Genomic DNA, 15,698 nt, shown 5'->3' with positions numbered 1-15,698 from the left:
AAACATGATACTTGATGACACCTGCTTTTTTTTTTTTTAACACAGGTTGCTTCGAGTGTTGCATCAAATGTTTAGGCGGCGTGCCCTATGCATCTCTGGTGGCTACGATCCTCTGCTTCTCTGGTGTCGCCCTATTCTGTGGATGTGGCCATGTGGCCCTCACTGGCACTGTGACCATCCTGGAAAACCACTTCTCCAAGGTCACCAGCGATAATGCCATGCTCACTGACATGTAAGTGGCCTCATACTCTGTGTGATCTAAATAGCTGCATCAAATGTTTGCCTTGCCATTGCCATTTGAGTCTGACAAGTGGATTTTTTTTTTCTCTTTTAATACTATTTCCCCTTTAATGTCAGATGTATTGTACGTTATGCTCACTGGGAAAAGTGTCTCTGCATAAGCATTGCAGTAAAGACAAGTCCAAACCAAAAGACGGATAGCTCTTTTAATGAGGTTGACTTTATGTAGGCTATTTTTAGATGACGTTGTCTCCCACATTTACCTTATCCTTGAGAGCAGTCCTAATATGGACCCTTTTTTACAATGCAGTCCATTAGTCCTGACAATAAAAGACGAATAACATAAAACAGGACTGCACATATGTTTTGTGTTTGGGTGGATTAAGAGTGCACTGTTTAATTTAAGACGTCCTCAGTCTGTCTCTTGGTAGATGATTTGCAGAGACACACATCACCTGTTGTCTCCACATTTGGGCTCATCGTCTGTCTACACTGAGAAACTGTCTTAGTCACAACAATAAAGATGAACCTTTTCTGTAGAGAATGCATGCATATGCATTGTATGGAGCTATTTTTAGCTTCTTTTTTTTTGTAAAGGCCAGTTTTGGCCAACGTCTTGAAACGTATCGCAGCTTTACTGGCACAACTAAACTCATACGTAATATTCCCTTTAACAGAATACAGCTGATGCAGTATATCATCTACGGCATTGCTTCATTTTTCTTCCTCTATGGGATCATTCTGCTTGCTGAGGGTTTCTATACAACTAGCGCAGTCAAGGAACTGCACAGCGAGTTCAAGACCACCATCTGTGGACGATGCATCAGTGGAATGGTATGTAAATACCACCACACTTTTTTTTATTTTTTAAATAGAGCACGCTTCAAAAAAGGTTTAATGACACTGTGACATTCCTGTGTCTTTAGTTTGTGTTCCTCACATACATCCTGGGTGTGGCCTGGCTCGGTGTGTTTGGCTTCTCTGCTGTGCCCGTCTTCCTCTTCTACAACATGTGGTCTACCTGTGCTGCCATGAAGTCTCCGATGGCCAACTTCACAAACATTGAGTCCATCTGCGTGGATGCCCGTCAGTATGGTGAGAGAACAGCGCTGTTTTTCTTCATTGAGAATACACTCAGTGAATGGCTTCCTGTTAGTATACAGACCAATACCGTATTATACACACCACTGTTACTCCTTATAAGCAAATCAGGTCTGTGTGGGGCCTCATTATCATTAAAGAGGTCCTGAAAGGTTCATTTATCCGATTATTTACAAGGAAAAGTTAACAGGATATTTGTAACATTTGCAGCTCGGTGCTGTGTTTCTTAGGTTTGATCATGATTTGCATGAGACAAGGATACTACGGTTGCAGGTATAAAGGTGCTTTTTAATTTTATGACAACAGGAATTATCCCGTGGAATGCCACACCAGGCAAGGCCTGTGGATCAACGCTAGGTGACATCTGCAACACCAGTGAGGTAAGGCGTGTTTATGCAAACATCATTCATCCCAGAAGTGGCATGCAGAGCAGGGTGACATAGGGTTGTTTATTGAAGACTAATCACTGTTAACGCTGCCTGTCTTTTTTCAGTTCTACCTGTCTTATCACCTGTACATCGTAGCGTGCGCCGGGGCAGGAGCCACTGTCATCGCTCTGGTAAGCTTCCATCCGCTCTCTCCATCCTCACGTTTTAGCCCATCTTCACATGGTTTGTATTAGCAGGTCATGTGTTCGGTGCTTTTCTTCTCATTCCCATATGGTTAATGTAGCCAACCCAATGATGATAACATAGTCTTTTCCAAAGCTCCAACTTCATTTTGCCGTTTACCATCAGCTTAGATGGACATGACCCTATTTTGAACAGTTGCTTTTTTGTGCCATGATTAGGATTCTTTTTTTAGAAATGACACTTTAAAAAAAACTGTTAGAATTCTATAAAATTATACTTCATGATCTTTAACATTTTACTGCTGCAAACTTACTGGCCACTTTACTAACTTGTCACAATATTAGTGACGAGGAGGTCACTGGCATGTACTCTTACCACCTTTTCTGTTCTCTTCCACCAGCTGATCTACATGATGGCTACCACTTATAACTTTGCTGTTTTGAAGTTTAAGAGTCGAGAAGACTGCTGCACTAAGTTTTAAACCGTTTTAGGAACACAGTGCACCATTCAAGGCTGTGCTGAGTAGACACCGTTGCCACTGACAACAGTTGAACTAAAAAAACAACAAAATCTGAGAATAGAAAAAAATCAACATCTCTCCATTAGTAATCACAAGACATGTAAATAGCTGACTGTATACTTCTCTTAGCATTTGGTATCCAGGGATAATGCTCGTCTGAGGACACCTGATGAGAGTTGTCTTCAGAGTGGGATGATGGTGTTTAGTTGACTGGTTTGTTCTGCTTTCCTTTACACTTACTTATTGAAATATGTCACCACCAGAATTTTTTTTAATAGAAATGTGCACAGCTAGAAATCCACAATAGTGTTATTTATATTTGTAATTTGTGAAGCTGGTTTTGGCCTGCACAAACCACATGAGTAAGTTTAGATTAAAAAGAAAAAAAAAAAGACACACACGCAGTATTAAGAATGCAGTTATTCACCTTCAATAAGCTGGCGAGCTTCAACTCCTGAGACACTTGTAAAACAAGTGTGCAGGTTTTGAAAAAGCTGACATTCTGACATCTGATAAATACACTAGAGTGCACGCGGCTCATATCGACGTACAACACGAAGCTAAGGCACGTGGGCATCTGATGACAAATATTGAAGGTGTTCTCAGGCTTAATATTTTTTGATTGCCAGATTAGCATTTTGGTGTGGATGGATTTTAGTACAAACATCTGTAAAATGAGCTGTGACAGCGGCAAAAGTGCCTTGTCCTTGTGTTTCTTTGGTTTATTTGCTTAGCCTTAAAATCTTTCAGAACCAATGTGTGAAACACAGAAAACCTTCAGTATTATTAATTTTTTTGGTCATGAGTTAGATTCTAAACTGAACTAAAATGTTTTATTCAATGTGTTATGCTGATGAGTATTATCACAACCAGCTGTGTATTGTAGATTTCGAAGTAACTGCACATATCGAAAGTAGCACAAATGAAGGGTTAGGCCAGTACCGTGCGTATAATTCTGCATGAGGCCCTACGACTCTGATTAATTCCATGTATTTTATAAAAAGGAAAAAAAAGAGAAATGATCCTATTTTAGAGTACAGTAATTGTATTTTTTTTCTATGAGAGCTGATCCTGATATTGCCTCAGCTACGAAGTTGGTGTTTTGTTTCATACATTTTCCTTTATTCTTTCTCAAAGTGCCATTAAAGAGCCATTTGTTTTTATCTTAACACTGAGCCTGCATGCTTACAATTTTCAGATACTTTGATCTGTTTATAGTTACTTATACTCCATATTTCATATATTTAAATTTCTCCTAAGTTTTTCCAAGACTGTAGCTTTTACTTTCTTTATAAAATAAACAATCTTTGTTTACAAAAAGAATCCCCACCTGGTCTATTTATTATATATCCTACAGCTCAGATTTGCAAGTTTCAGAATCTTGTGCTTTGCACTAACCTAAGCTTTTACAGCTCTGCTCATTTTGCATGTGCAACCTCTCACTATCTTCCTCCACTCATCACCTCATCTTTTAAGTGTCATTTCTGTAGTAGTGTGTGTAGTGAGGTAATAACGCCGAGTATTAGTAATGATTGTAACAGCACTGTTACAATACCCGTAACATTTCTTTTTCCGCAGTGTCCTTTTTTAAAAAAAAAAAAAAAAAAGCATAACTTTACGTTCGTGTCCGTAATGTACGTACTGTAGCTCTGACTCCTGTAGCTTGCTTTGCATCTTTGACATGCTCACCGGCCATCCACCTCACCCTTCTCTTCCAGATCCACTTCCTCATGATTCTCTCAGCAAACTGGGCCTACCTTAAGGATGCCAGTCATATGCATGCCTACCAAGACATCAAAATGAAGGAAGAGCGGGAGCTGCAGGACATCACCTCACGCTCAAAGGAATGCCTCAATTCCTACACATAAGGATATTTCAAGCTTACAATCCACACGCACGCACACATAAGCACATATACTTACATTAACAGACACTGTGGCCAACCACTGTGGGCCCTCTGGACCAAGGCAACTCTCAGCTAAAATAACATGCCAACTGACACTGTGCAGTACTAACCAGGCTCCTAACAGACTAATGCATCAGTGTTGCTTTCTGCACTAATTGTTTCACAACTGCTCTGTGAAGTTTCATTCATGCTGATTTTTATTTTTCATTTTCTGTAGGGAAGAGTCATCTGAGTTCTGATGTTCGTGTGTTTTTATAACCTTTGTTGTTGTTTTTTCTTTTTGCTGGTGAAGCTTGTGACATTGCACTATTCCTACACAGCACACCACAGTATTTCAGTCTTGCTCGATCCTTCTTTAGTTTTCAGCTAAGGAAGATGACACATTTTGGTTTTTGTTCTGTTTTGCAGATGTATTATACAAATGAACGGCCTTACATCCAGTCTGAGTTGTGTGTCACACTATACTGACCTTTTTAGGGAAAGTAAAATGTTGCACCAGATTCTTTTATAAAATAGTTGGTAATACATGCACTATAAATCTATAATCCTTGATGATTATGAATTTACTTGCATTTCCATCTCAGTTGGTGATTGTCTGAATGTTGTTCATTAGTTATGGATTTTTCTTGTACAGCTACTTAAGTCATGGCCTACATTACCTCTACCTCAGGTGAGCACTAGAGCCTATGGACAAACAATTCCCCATTGCAAGGCTTAAAAGAAACCAACTGCAGTTGTAAAAAGATGTCTCAAAGACATAGTAGATAGATTTGTGTAGCTACACCCCCATAAATGCACAACAGTTCAATTGATTCACAGTACTATAGATTTTGGATAATGCTACAAGGAAAAACTGACCTGTATGTATTCATTTAGGCACATGGGAGGAAAAAACAAAAACGTCAGTACTTGCCAATGAAGAGTTCTGATGGCTAATAATATAGCAGTGATTATTTGCAACATGTAAAATATGATCAAAAATGACTAGATTTAAAGGAAATCCTATTAATAAGCATAATTATTTGAAAACAGAACTGAAGAAGTTCAGTTAAATTTATTACAGGTCACAATTTTTCTTTTCTTCTTACCTTTTTTCATAATTTTCTGTAATTGTATATTAATGTGCAATTTTCATAATGTTAAAATAACAACTTGTAATCTTTATTAGCTGAGTTACAGGGATAATTTGAGATGTTACTTTGTTGTATAAAGACGACCACTTCTGTGGTGACCTGTGATGTACAGTTATGCATACTGACATCAGTAGTAGGCAGTGTTTGCCCATTTCCTGTTTTTCTAACAGAATATAAAGCTATGTAGCACATTAGTTATAGATCTTTTTTAGGTTCTTTTAATCACTTGATAAGTATACTTTATTGTTTTGTCGCCTGATAGTATGCCTGTATTTTCTATGAATGTCAAGGGCTTCCTTATTATTAACTGATACTTAACTTTCCAACTGTCAAGTAACATTTAGCCACAACAACAGTCCTTTAAACAGTTGTATAAAATTATAAATGGTAAATTCAGCCAAAATATGAATGCCAGTGTTAAAAGGTATCTGTTTGATACAGTGGTACAGACCCTACAGTGCTTTATGTAGGACTGGCAATAGGCGTGCAGTGGTCGAGCGGATAGATGACAGATGTACATGAAGCTAATGTACGTCACATCTTGTCTTTGTATGTTGTGTTTCCTGTTGAATGAACCAAAAAAAAGTAAATACAAGGCTATCTATCAATCCCCCAGGAGGACAATAATCGGGTAAAAGAAAAAAAAAAAAAACCACACAAAAAACCCCCCAAACCATCCTGTCTGACTGGAAACCCCTTTATGAAACAACTTCACCGGCCTGTTGACTGTTTTTATGAAAATAAATAAAAATGTTTTTAAAAAAAAAAGTTCTTCCAATTGTGGTGCTTCTGTTCTTTGCATGATAGAATTTATTGGTATACAGATTTTAATAAAAAAAATGCATTTATCTGAATTTCATACAAAAAAGAAAACACGTAGAACTGATAAGCAAGTTCTTGAAATATCAACAAGAAGAGGTTTATACACTTCAGATTATGATGTCACAAACTGATGGTCAGCTCACCAAAAATCATCATCTTCATCCTTGTGTGAATATGCTGCAATGCTGAGACAAAATTGAGTTTATTAGTGAAAGCCTCGAGGGACAGGGGGAAAAAAAAAAAAAAAAGTAAAACAGTTTAAAATTAACAACATGAATCCAGAACAACCAAAAGCAAACCAAGTTTAAAGTAGGAACATGATAAACCACAAAAGCAATTAAATGTTATTGAAAGAGGCTTATGTATGTATTAAAGTCCTGGACAGCTTTTGAATTAGAAAGCGGAAATAGTTTGTCTAGTCAACAGTTTTAATTTACCTGTCTTCTTTATCCTCAGACAAACTCTTGGCCTCTGGGCTTAAATATTCTGCCTCATCTCTCTGAGAGCTCTGTAGAAAAAACAATCCCAAAGAACTCCAGTCTGCAACACGTCTCCTGTTTAATTTGTACAGAAGCCTCAGACAAACATGCATGCAACTCACCTGTGCATGTTGCTTCTCTCTTGCTTCCAAGACCATCTTCATGTATTTGTCCAGTGGATTTTCACTTTTAGACTCATTATCTTTCTCTCCACTGATTTCTTCATTTACTCCTTTCTTAACCCCAGTTTCTTCTTCTTCTTCCTGTTTTGGATTTTCCACCTCTTGCAAAAGCTGATTAGAATGGGATGTTATCACATTAAACATTCATTTAAGTTTGCCTTTTATGAGAAGTTTAGATAGTTTAGCTTATAAAGAGGATTTCTGCAGGGACTGGGTCTAAGATAATCATTACCATCTCTTTCTCTAGTCGCTCAAGTTCTTGCAGCTCTCTCTCTCTGGCTTCTTCTTGCTCCCTTTGTCTTTTTTCTTCTCTTTCTTTCCGCTCTCTTTCCCACCTTTGTTCTTCATTTTCTTCCTTTTCAGATTCACCCAAACTTTGTGGGACTTCTAGAAATGACATGAGTCATCCTTTGTCAATTTGACCCTTTGGGTTTAAAAAGCAATTTACTGAAAATTGGCGGCAAAATGAGCCAACTGATTTTTACAGTTTGACTTATGATGTACAATAGAAAAAAGGCTTGTATTGTCATTTGAAGTCAAGCAAGATTATGAATCGTTGATGGGAGTACTAAGACTCACCCGTTTGGCCCTGTGAGTCTATTAGGTCTTTTGGGAGGTCTTGTGGGTGGGGGGCAGCAGGGGCCTCCTCGGAGAGAGGGACAGCAGTGTCCAGGAGAAGCTCTGGAATGTGGCCGGGCTCTGGAGGGAGACATGCACAAAGAGATCTTTTATGCTCCACCATAATGCAACAGGGCCAGAGCACCAGCACAGAATACATAATCAGCGGTCCTTCATCTTCACCATTGTGCAGGGCCACTGAAAGGCCAGTCACACACTCATTAAAAAACAGCCATCCAAAAATTCTAGGCCTCCATACTGGATACATTACACATTTTGTTACATTAGTGATTAAACGCTATCAACATATAGTTAATCATTTTCTAGAAATATATTCTAGTGACAGATGGAGCAAACACAAATTAATCACACAGCACACTTTTCAGCACTCGCATCGTGCACAGCAGTCATGGAATTAAAATAAACAGCATATAAACTATGAGTGTTTATCCTGGGATCCAGTGAAGATTTTCCAGTTTAAGAGGAGAGCTGTACTTCTACAATAGATCCCCAGGGAACTTGTCATCTCCACTCAATGTCTTGTAGATAGTCAAACAGCATGAAGCAGTACTATAAAAGAACTTTATGTTCTAACAGTTTAAAAGTTCCCCTTTGATCACAATTTATGGCCCAGAACCTCTTTCTCAACAGCAATGAAGCGACCAGACTGCTGAAGCTCAAAGTCTGTTGTATGAGTCACGTACACTGCAAACAATGGCTTCAGAAATACATGACCACATTCTATTTGATTATGCTTTACTTTAAACAATAAGGGGAAAATACTAAACAACAAACAACAGTGAACAACACTGAGTACCTGATAATCCTCCAGTGAGATCTTCGAGGCTTATCTTCTCAGGCTGTGGGGAAGACTCTGAGCTGGAGAAGACTTGCTGTAGCTTTGGTGGACTGAAGGACACAGTGGCAACATAAGCATTGGTATTCACTGTCTCATCATAAAATGTATACGAAACACTGTCCTTGAAAGTGATGCCAGATGGTACCTGGAGTGGTCGCGTGCTGTGCTCCTGAGCTGAGGACTGCGAGGTGGACTGAGCTCGGAGGACAAGTCCTCTGAGGTCACCACCTCATTGCGGAGGGCAGGAGAGAGCTGTCTGTCAGACGACAGCTGTGGAAGCGTGACTACAGACGCGACTGGCCCTAACAGGAGGAAGGACTTAATATTAAAAAACACAGCTGAGGTAGAAACATGTGCTCAGAGACTGATGTGTAAAGATCTGGACAGACTGATCTGAATTTTCAAATACTTTTCATAGAAAATATACAGTTTACATGCATGTGTGCAGCATACAAACACTGAGAACATAAATCATTTTTCAATTTTTTGATATGTTACCTTCTATAACTTCTCTTTGACGATTATTCTTGAAGGAAGATTGTGTTGTAGAGGATGGGTGCTTGGATAGAGCCAAGCTTTCATCTGGAGCGTTTCCATTTTTTAGGAACAAAGGCTCAGTCAGTGAATAGAGACTGTGGTCAACAAAACATGTGGCCTGTTGCTGGTTATGATCTTCTGAGAAGGTAACTCTTGATTGTGCAGCTGGTAAAGTCTTTCTGGTGCCATTGGAGGGGGATTGGACAGACTGAGGAGACAGTGGTCTGTGTGAGATCTTTGGTTTGTTGGCTAAGTGAGTGTGTGAACGGAGAGGGTCATGTTTTCTAAGAGGAGAGTCAGGGGAATGAGAAGGATGTGGTTGTTGTGGGGAAAGAGGTCTTGGGGGAAGCATGTGTGAGATGGTGGAGCGCACTGCCCTCTGCTGGTAGTTCCTGTAAGCTTCCTCTAAAGTCTCAGCCTCCTTCTGCAGCTCCTTGATCCGAGCCTTGGCTTCAGCTACCAACTCCAAGTCAGAATCTGGTACATCACTCCAAGGCGATTTGTGTCCTCCCAGATTGCCATCTATTTCACAAACATCATATCCCACCCTGGCCCTCAGCAGAGTTCTGTCCACATAGATGTCAGGAGGAACCAGCTTGTCAGCGCCGAGCTCTAGTACAGAGCGATCAACAAGAGATGGTTTGGGATTACGCAGCACTTCATTTTCAAGAGCTGCCAGGATTACATGAGTCACACAAAAGGAAGAGAAAGGGGAAAAGCAAACAAGATGAAGGTTGAGTAGTACTACAGAATACCATCCACCATGAAAGATCAGAGAGAAAAAAAAAAAAAAGCTAATTAGAAATAATTACATGGGGCTACACCAAAAATCCAGCTGTTAATACTGTAGCGTTGATTTCTTTCTTGCTTTTACTCAAGTTTCTATAAGAACATCAAAAATACAAATAAAACGATGAATCAATATGTGTAATGTGTAACTGTGTACAGAACTGTATGAGCCAGATAAGAAAGAAAACCTGCTTTTGAAAAACAAAAATAAAGCCAACTGTACATTTCAAGTCCATCTGATGTGACTAGTCACATTAACATGCATGCCACATCAAAGTGTACCTTGCTGAGTTTGGTGAAGCTGCATTTTAATGTCCTCAACATGGTTAGCCATCCACTGGGATTTCTCTTTACACTCTATCAGCTGAGCTTTGAACTGGGCACATTGCTCCATCTGCAGAAAAAAAAATGGACACAAAAGTGAATGACATGTATATTTTTTGATAACCAGAGATTTGAGGGCATACTGCGAACACAACAAATTCTGCAAGGTGAAGAAAAAATTGTTTCCCACAGCAAGGAGCTGTGATGTAGCTGACCTCACTCTGGAGCTGTGCCTGCAGCACCTGTTTCTGGTTGTCAAATTCTTCCGCATCCAATCTGCGAGCACTCTGTAGCCTCTGAAGCTCCAACTGCAAGGCCAGTTGCTCTTTGGATGGTTTGCTCAAATCTGAGACAGGATATATAAGACTTAAAACATAACATAAAGTACAGCTCATTTTCCCCAATGCATTCGTCTTCAGTGGGAAAACTGTCGGATGAAAAAGCATCTGGTTTTGTACAGAGCAGTTCTTGACCAGCATGACCTTACAGCACATGGGGCCCATTATCATGTCACTGCCTTTTGTTAGCATTGAGGAGAGAGGCCCACTGCTCCTTTGCCCCATCTTTAGACAAGATGAATACTGTAAGCCTCAGAGAGAGGTAAGATTTTCTTTGCCATGGGTAAAAGGACCTCTGTCTCTGCTCCCATTCACTCATCCCCCTTTCCTCATTGGCTGTCTGCAAAGCTACAAACAAGACACAGAGGCCCCATTTTGGCAGGCAAGACACATTCAAGAAGACAGCTCAGTCAGAGGCAGTGGGATAAGACTACCAAAAATGCTTCACAGTACACTGCACCTTACATAGTTCACAATGAGCCTATACTCAAGTGAACTTACTGAACTTCAAGAACCTTGCTTATGGCAAAGACTGCAAATATTCAGACTTAACAAAACTAGGATTGCATTTTAGACATAATAAATCTGTTTATATGTTCCCAGGCTATAAGATAATCAGATGTGCATTATTATAAACGGAGTATGCCTGATTGTGTTTTTCATGTTTTTAAACTGAATAGGGACACTCTGCTGGTAGACACTCGAGAGCAACCGCCACTGTCTACCTGCATGAAGAAGCCGTTTCTCCTCTTGGGCCTCCTCCAGCTGTTTCTTTAGCAGCTGCAGCTGCCCCTGCAGCTCTGCTTTCTCTTTTGTTAAGTGGGGGTAGTCACTCATGCTCTCCATTCTTTCCCTTAACAGCTCCTTCTGTTGAGTCAGCAGAGAAATCTGCTGCTGTGCTGTGTCTAACTCGATCTGGAAAAACAAGCCCGCGAGGGATATTAAAAGCACGGGAACCGAATCGCACTGGATGGCATGCATTTATCACAGAATTAAACTGAATGCTAATATAATTATTTATCATTTTGCCTCACGTCCACTGAAAAGGGTGAAGTTAACAAGGATGGATGGATTTGGGTCTTTACCTGCAGCCGCTTCAGCTCTGAGCACGTTCTACTGTGGTCCTCCAATTTGGCATTAATTGCAGCTGACTCCTTTTGGATACGGACAGTTTCCACTGAAAAATACAAAGATGTAAAATTAGAGAAAACACAGGCAACAGAAAATTGGTCATAAATCCTGCACTGACTGACATACTTGCCTTTGTTTCTGTTCTCACTTTCTGTGAGCTTTTCTGTTCTCTTGATGTAGTCCTCCTTTAGCTCAAGCTGATACCTGATTTTAAGACAAGATGAGCCATTTAAAAACAGGTCTAAAACTAAAACAGTACAAGACAAAGTGACTCGTTTTTCTTTCTACATTACACAAAGCAAATACTTGACCCAGTGATCAACTAGAGATTTGCAACAGCAATGTTGTCCTCTGTCAAATACATGATAAAGTCCTCTTTTGTATGTTACTCTATTAATTGATGTTACTGCTGATAGCTATATTCTTTTGATAAAAAGAAAATCACTTAAGTTAAATAAAGGTTGGTACATTAATTAACTCATCAGTGTCATTGGAGATATATTTACTGCTATTTATTTAGCAGGAAAATATTTGAAATTCACCAACAGCATTACTGTATTGATTTTTATGTCACAGATAATGATGATAATGTATACTGTATAGTATACATACAGTACTGACATAGAGTGATATAAGCTAAAACATAATATATATACACAGATCAATATATACTTTCATTGTGAATGCTCAGTGACAATAAAGGGACATTCTATTCTATTTACAAGCAAGCCATTCAACAAAAATAAGTACCTGGAAAGTTCATTCTTCAGCCTCTGGTCATATGTGTCCTCCATGGTTTTCACAGCCAGTTCTCTCCTCCTCAGCAGCTCTTCAGCTGTCTTGATCTTCTCCTCATGAATTTGACAAGTCCTATTACCATACAAAAAAACCCAGCAATAACTGTGAACCTGTGGCCACAATGGAAGAGTGCAGCATCATTTCACTCAGATAAATAGTCATAAAAAAGTCTTACTTTTCAAAGGCTTCTGTTCTCATCCTCAGCTCATTTTCTCTGCTACGTAGTGTTTCAATTTCCTTCAGCACTGACTGTCTCTCAATGTATAAGTTCTTTTCTTCAATCTATAGAGAAGCGAAGTGGAAATAGGAGAATAAGAGATAATTAGTCTATCTTAAATTTAAGGGGAAATGATTTGAATGTAAACTGTAATGCTCAGAACCACCCACAATCAAACTGCAGTGGGATACAGAAGCATGATGCCAAATCATACATACAGCTCAGGAAATGAGCAGCAAGGTTTGAGGACTGAGAACAATTTAAAAAGATCAAGTGATAGCCAGTAAAAGAAAGTTAGGTAAGAAGGCGAGACTCTTCAAACTGACACCAGAACTTTAAGGTGATATTGTTAGTAAAATATTAATCTGGGTGTCAGACTTTTGAAATCTTACATTACATGTTCAAGGTTTATATTAGAAAAAGAGCGGCTCATTGTAACAGCCATTTACCTCTTGCTGTTTTTGCAACCGATCAATGGCATTTTTCTCTCGCTCCATCAAGGCCTTTGTCTTCATTTCATAAGTCCTCTCCAGCTCCTGCTTCAGCCTTTCAAATTCTTTATGAAATTTGGATTTTTCTTCCAACCTCACCTTGGCAATTTCAACTTCTTTAAAATGTTGTATCTACAAAAGAAGATGAAGCAAAAAAACGACAACATTGAGGCGACTCAACCTGGAGGAAAACTCTGTGACCAAATAAACCATGTTTGTTACGAGTGTGCACCTTTAAGTTCATTTCTGTTTCCATCTGCACTTCAATGTCTTTTCTATACGCAGACAGTTTTGACTGTAATGGAAACACTTTGTCCTCATTGTACCCCAAACCCTCGTATTCCCGATCTATTGTTTTCATCTTCTCTACTGTGAATGGAAAGAGAGGGAGAACACGTTAAAACTCTTTGTTGGAGGGCATGAATATAAAAGGCCAGTCACCGTCAGACATCAGTTCATACCAAGAGACTCCCCATAACTCGATAAACTTGTCTGAGTGTCGGCATCATGGCACAGGTTCCGAGTATAATGATCTGTAAGCTGTGTTAGAAGGCTGATCAGGAACCCTGCTAAATAAAGACATAATAAATCACAGGAGAGACTCTGGAACAAAAGCAGTTTTATTAGAAGTAGAAGGAACAGGACACTGTACATACCCCTATCATGTTTTTCTTTATTTGAAGACTGTAAGAAAATAATAATAGCGTTGTTATTAGTAATTACACTATGTCTTAATACTTATATCAAAAAGATGATCTAGGTTCAAAATAATTATAATTACCAATGACTTGTAAAGGTTTGATTCAGGGCGTATTTTAAGAAGCTGAAGGAGGTCTTCTTTTGTAAAAACCTGTAAAAGTGGATCAGAGACCAGAGATCTTCATCTCCATCTTGTTGACACCTCAAGCTACATGTACATAAAAAAGTCATACACACCTTGTCTTTAGATAATCCGCTTTCAGGATAGAACACAGAAAGTGTGTATTCATACCCTGAGTTCTGGAGATGATCTGCCACTATGCTGTTACAGGCTGAAACTAATATGGGTTCATGTTTCACATGTGCTGGCCTGGGAACTGGTTCTTGGCCAGCCAAAGCTGGGTATTTTAACTCCTGGATGAGCTGATTTCGCAGCTGTGCCTAAATAAGATCCGAATAGTCAAAGAGAAGGATGAAGACCAAACACTGGGCATTGCTACAGTGCTGTGAAAAAGTATTTGGCCCCTTTGATTAACTGTGATTTACCACCTTTTTTTGTAAAGTTGAGCTCAATTTCACTATCCACACCCTGGCTGATTACTGGCAGACCTGTTGAATCAAGTAATCACTCAAACAGAAACTGTCTCACAAAGTGATGTAAGCTAAAAGATCTCAAAAAGCAACATATCATACAACAGGCTATCAGTGCGGAAAGAGTTACATCACCACTACTAAAACCAGTCTCACTATCCATTTGTTAGAGCTATAAAAAGTGTAAAAAATGTCCAGCCTACCAGAATTACTGTAAAAGCAAACTGACAAGTCATTCAAGACGTCACAAAAGAAGCCAGCATAACAGCATTTATACAAAAAAACAAAAAACAACAACAACAACAAAAAAAACTGTAGGCAACTTGTCTCAGTTTAGGGTCAGCGTTTATGATTCAAAAATAAAAAAGCGACTGGGCAAAAATGTAATCCGTGGGAGAGTTCCAAGGAGAAAACCACTGCTAAGCAAAAAGAACACAAAGGCTCAGCTCACATTTGCCAAGAAACATATTGATGATCCCCAAGACTTTTGGAGAAAGTGGACTAATGAGACGAAAGTTTCACGTTTTGGAAGGTTTGAGTCCCATTACATCTGGCTTAAAACTTACACACGATTTCATAAAAAGAACATCGTACCAACAGACATGGTGGTAGTGTAATGGTCTAGAAAGTCCTGAAGGAAAATGTCTGGCCATCAGTTTATGCCCTGAAGTTCAAGCACACCTGGGTTATGCAGCAGGACGATGATGAGAAACATGCCAGGAAGTCCACCTCTGGATGCCTCAAAATAATGCCAGATGAATGTTAAATTCTAATTGCTTTGACATGACAGTCCATAAATGCTCAAAAACCTTCCAATGTGGATGAATTTAAACAATTGTGCAAAGAAGAGTGCACTATAAGTCCTCCATGGTGATGTGAAAGAAATCGAGAAGGGGCAAATACTTTTTCACAGCAATCTATAATAATAACAGCAACGTTATTAACATTACCTTGAGTGTATCAAGAACTCCTTTACTTTTAAAAGTCTGATAGAGTCTTTTCCTCAGCTCATCAGGGGATAACGCATCTTCCTTAGAGGAGGACATAGCTGGGATCTTTGCGAGACCTGACATAAGACAAACAGAAGCAGACAATTGGACGACGAGCGCGAGAATAAAAACCTTCGCTTTCAAAAACATTCCCAAGTATTATTGGCTGTTATCAGAATTTTATTTCTCTCTCTTCGCAACATGTGCACCATGTGTATCTTAAGAAGAAACTACTCACCTGCCTGGCGACCACAAACCGTCTTCGCGTCTCTTTTCTTGTTCTTGAAACATTTAAATCCACCGTCAACGGAATAGCTTGGTTCCGTGCATGCGCACAATTATGACGTCACTACGAAAAACCA

At 39.3% G+C, this 15,698-nt stretch overlaps 2 protein-coding genes across 5 annotated transcripts in view; one reads left to right on the top strand and one right to left on the bottom strand.

Annotated features, from left to right (window-relative positions):
- gpm6bb (glycoprotein M6Bb) overlaps nt 1-6,240 on the top strand; it is a 30,402-nt gene extending 24,162 nt beyond the window's left edge. For 2 of the 3 annotated variants that reach the window (XM_031738582.2, XM_031738581.2), the window contains exons 2-7: nt 46-232; nt 918-1,074; nt 1,167-1,335; nt 1,648-1,721; nt 1,835-1,900; nt 4,152-6,240. In XM_031738582.2, the coding sequence (XP_031594442.1) occupies nt 46-232; nt 918-1,074; nt 1,167-1,335; nt 1,648-1,721; nt 1,835-1,900; nt 4,152-4,301 (803 nt within the window). In that variant the 3' untranslated portion in view covers nt 4,302-6,240. Of the gene's footprint in view, nt 1-45; nt 233-917; nt 1,075-1,166; nt 1,336-1,647; nt 1,722-1,834; nt 1,901-2,313; nt 3,757-4,151 lie in introns of those variants that run through there. The other variant, XM_031738583.2, reaches the window with a different exon arrangement.
- ofd1 (OFD1 centriole and centriolar satellite protein) lies at nt 6,107-15,679 on the bottom strand. 2 transcript variants are annotated; one of them, XM_031738576.2, is made up of 23 exons: nt 15,575-15,679; nt 15,298-15,413; nt 13,994-14,197; nt 13,839-13,907; nt 13,714-13,741; nt 13,519-13,626; nt 13,290-13,426; nt 13,016-13,189; nt 12,525-12,631; nt 12,302-12,421; nt 11,682-11,755; nt 11,506-11,597; nt 11,146-11,335; nt 10,298-10,428; nt 10,041-10,152; nt 8,931-9,641; nt 8,578-8,734; nt 8,391-8,482; nt 7,535-7,654; nt 7,188-7,342; nt 6,896-7,066; nt 6,732-6,802; nt 6,107-6,479 (listed from the first exon to the last, which is right to left on the bottom strand). In XM_031738576.2, the coding sequence occupies exons 2-23, from the start codon at nt 15,391-15,393 to the stop codon at nt 6,434-6,436; spliced, it is 3,165 nt and encodes a 1,054-aa protein (XP_031594436.1). In that variant the 5' UTR covers nt 15,394-15,413; nt 15,575-15,679; the 3' UTR covers nt 6,107-6,433. The 2 variants fall into 2 exon arrangements, with proteins under 2 accessions (XP_031594436.1, XP_031594437.1); XM_031738577.2 differs by having other exon boundaries at nt 6,410-6,479; nt 13,519-13,623.
- Between the last annotated feature and the right edge of the window lie 19 nt (nt 15,680-15,698).

This window comes from Oreochromis aureus, linkage group 16, assembly GCF_013358895.1.
Source record: "Oreochromis aureus strain Israel breed Guangdong linkage group 16, ZZ_aureus, whole genome shotgun sequence".
Classification (NCBI taxonomy): Eukaryota; Metazoa; Chordata; class Actinopteri; order Cichliformes; family Cichlidae; genus Oreochromis; species Oreochromis aureus.
Note: the sequence above shows the minus strand (reverse complement) of the source record. Positions and strands in the feature narration are given on the sequence as shown.

Bases quoted from the DNA above. Each gene is read 5' to 3' on its own strand.
- ofd1 (XM_031738576.2), bottom strand. From the start codon at position 15,393: ATGTCCTCCTCTAAGGAAGATGCGTTATCCCCTGATGAGCTGAGGAAA. The intron at 13,627-13,713 runs GTATGTACAGTG...GTCTTTATTTAG, and splicing joins TAAAGAAAAACATGATAGGG to CAGGGTTCCTGATCAGCCTT. The intron at 6,803-6,895 runs GTGAGTTGCATG...TTTTTTCTACAG, and splicing joins GAGAGAAGCAACATGCACAG to AGCTCTCAGAGAGATGAGGC.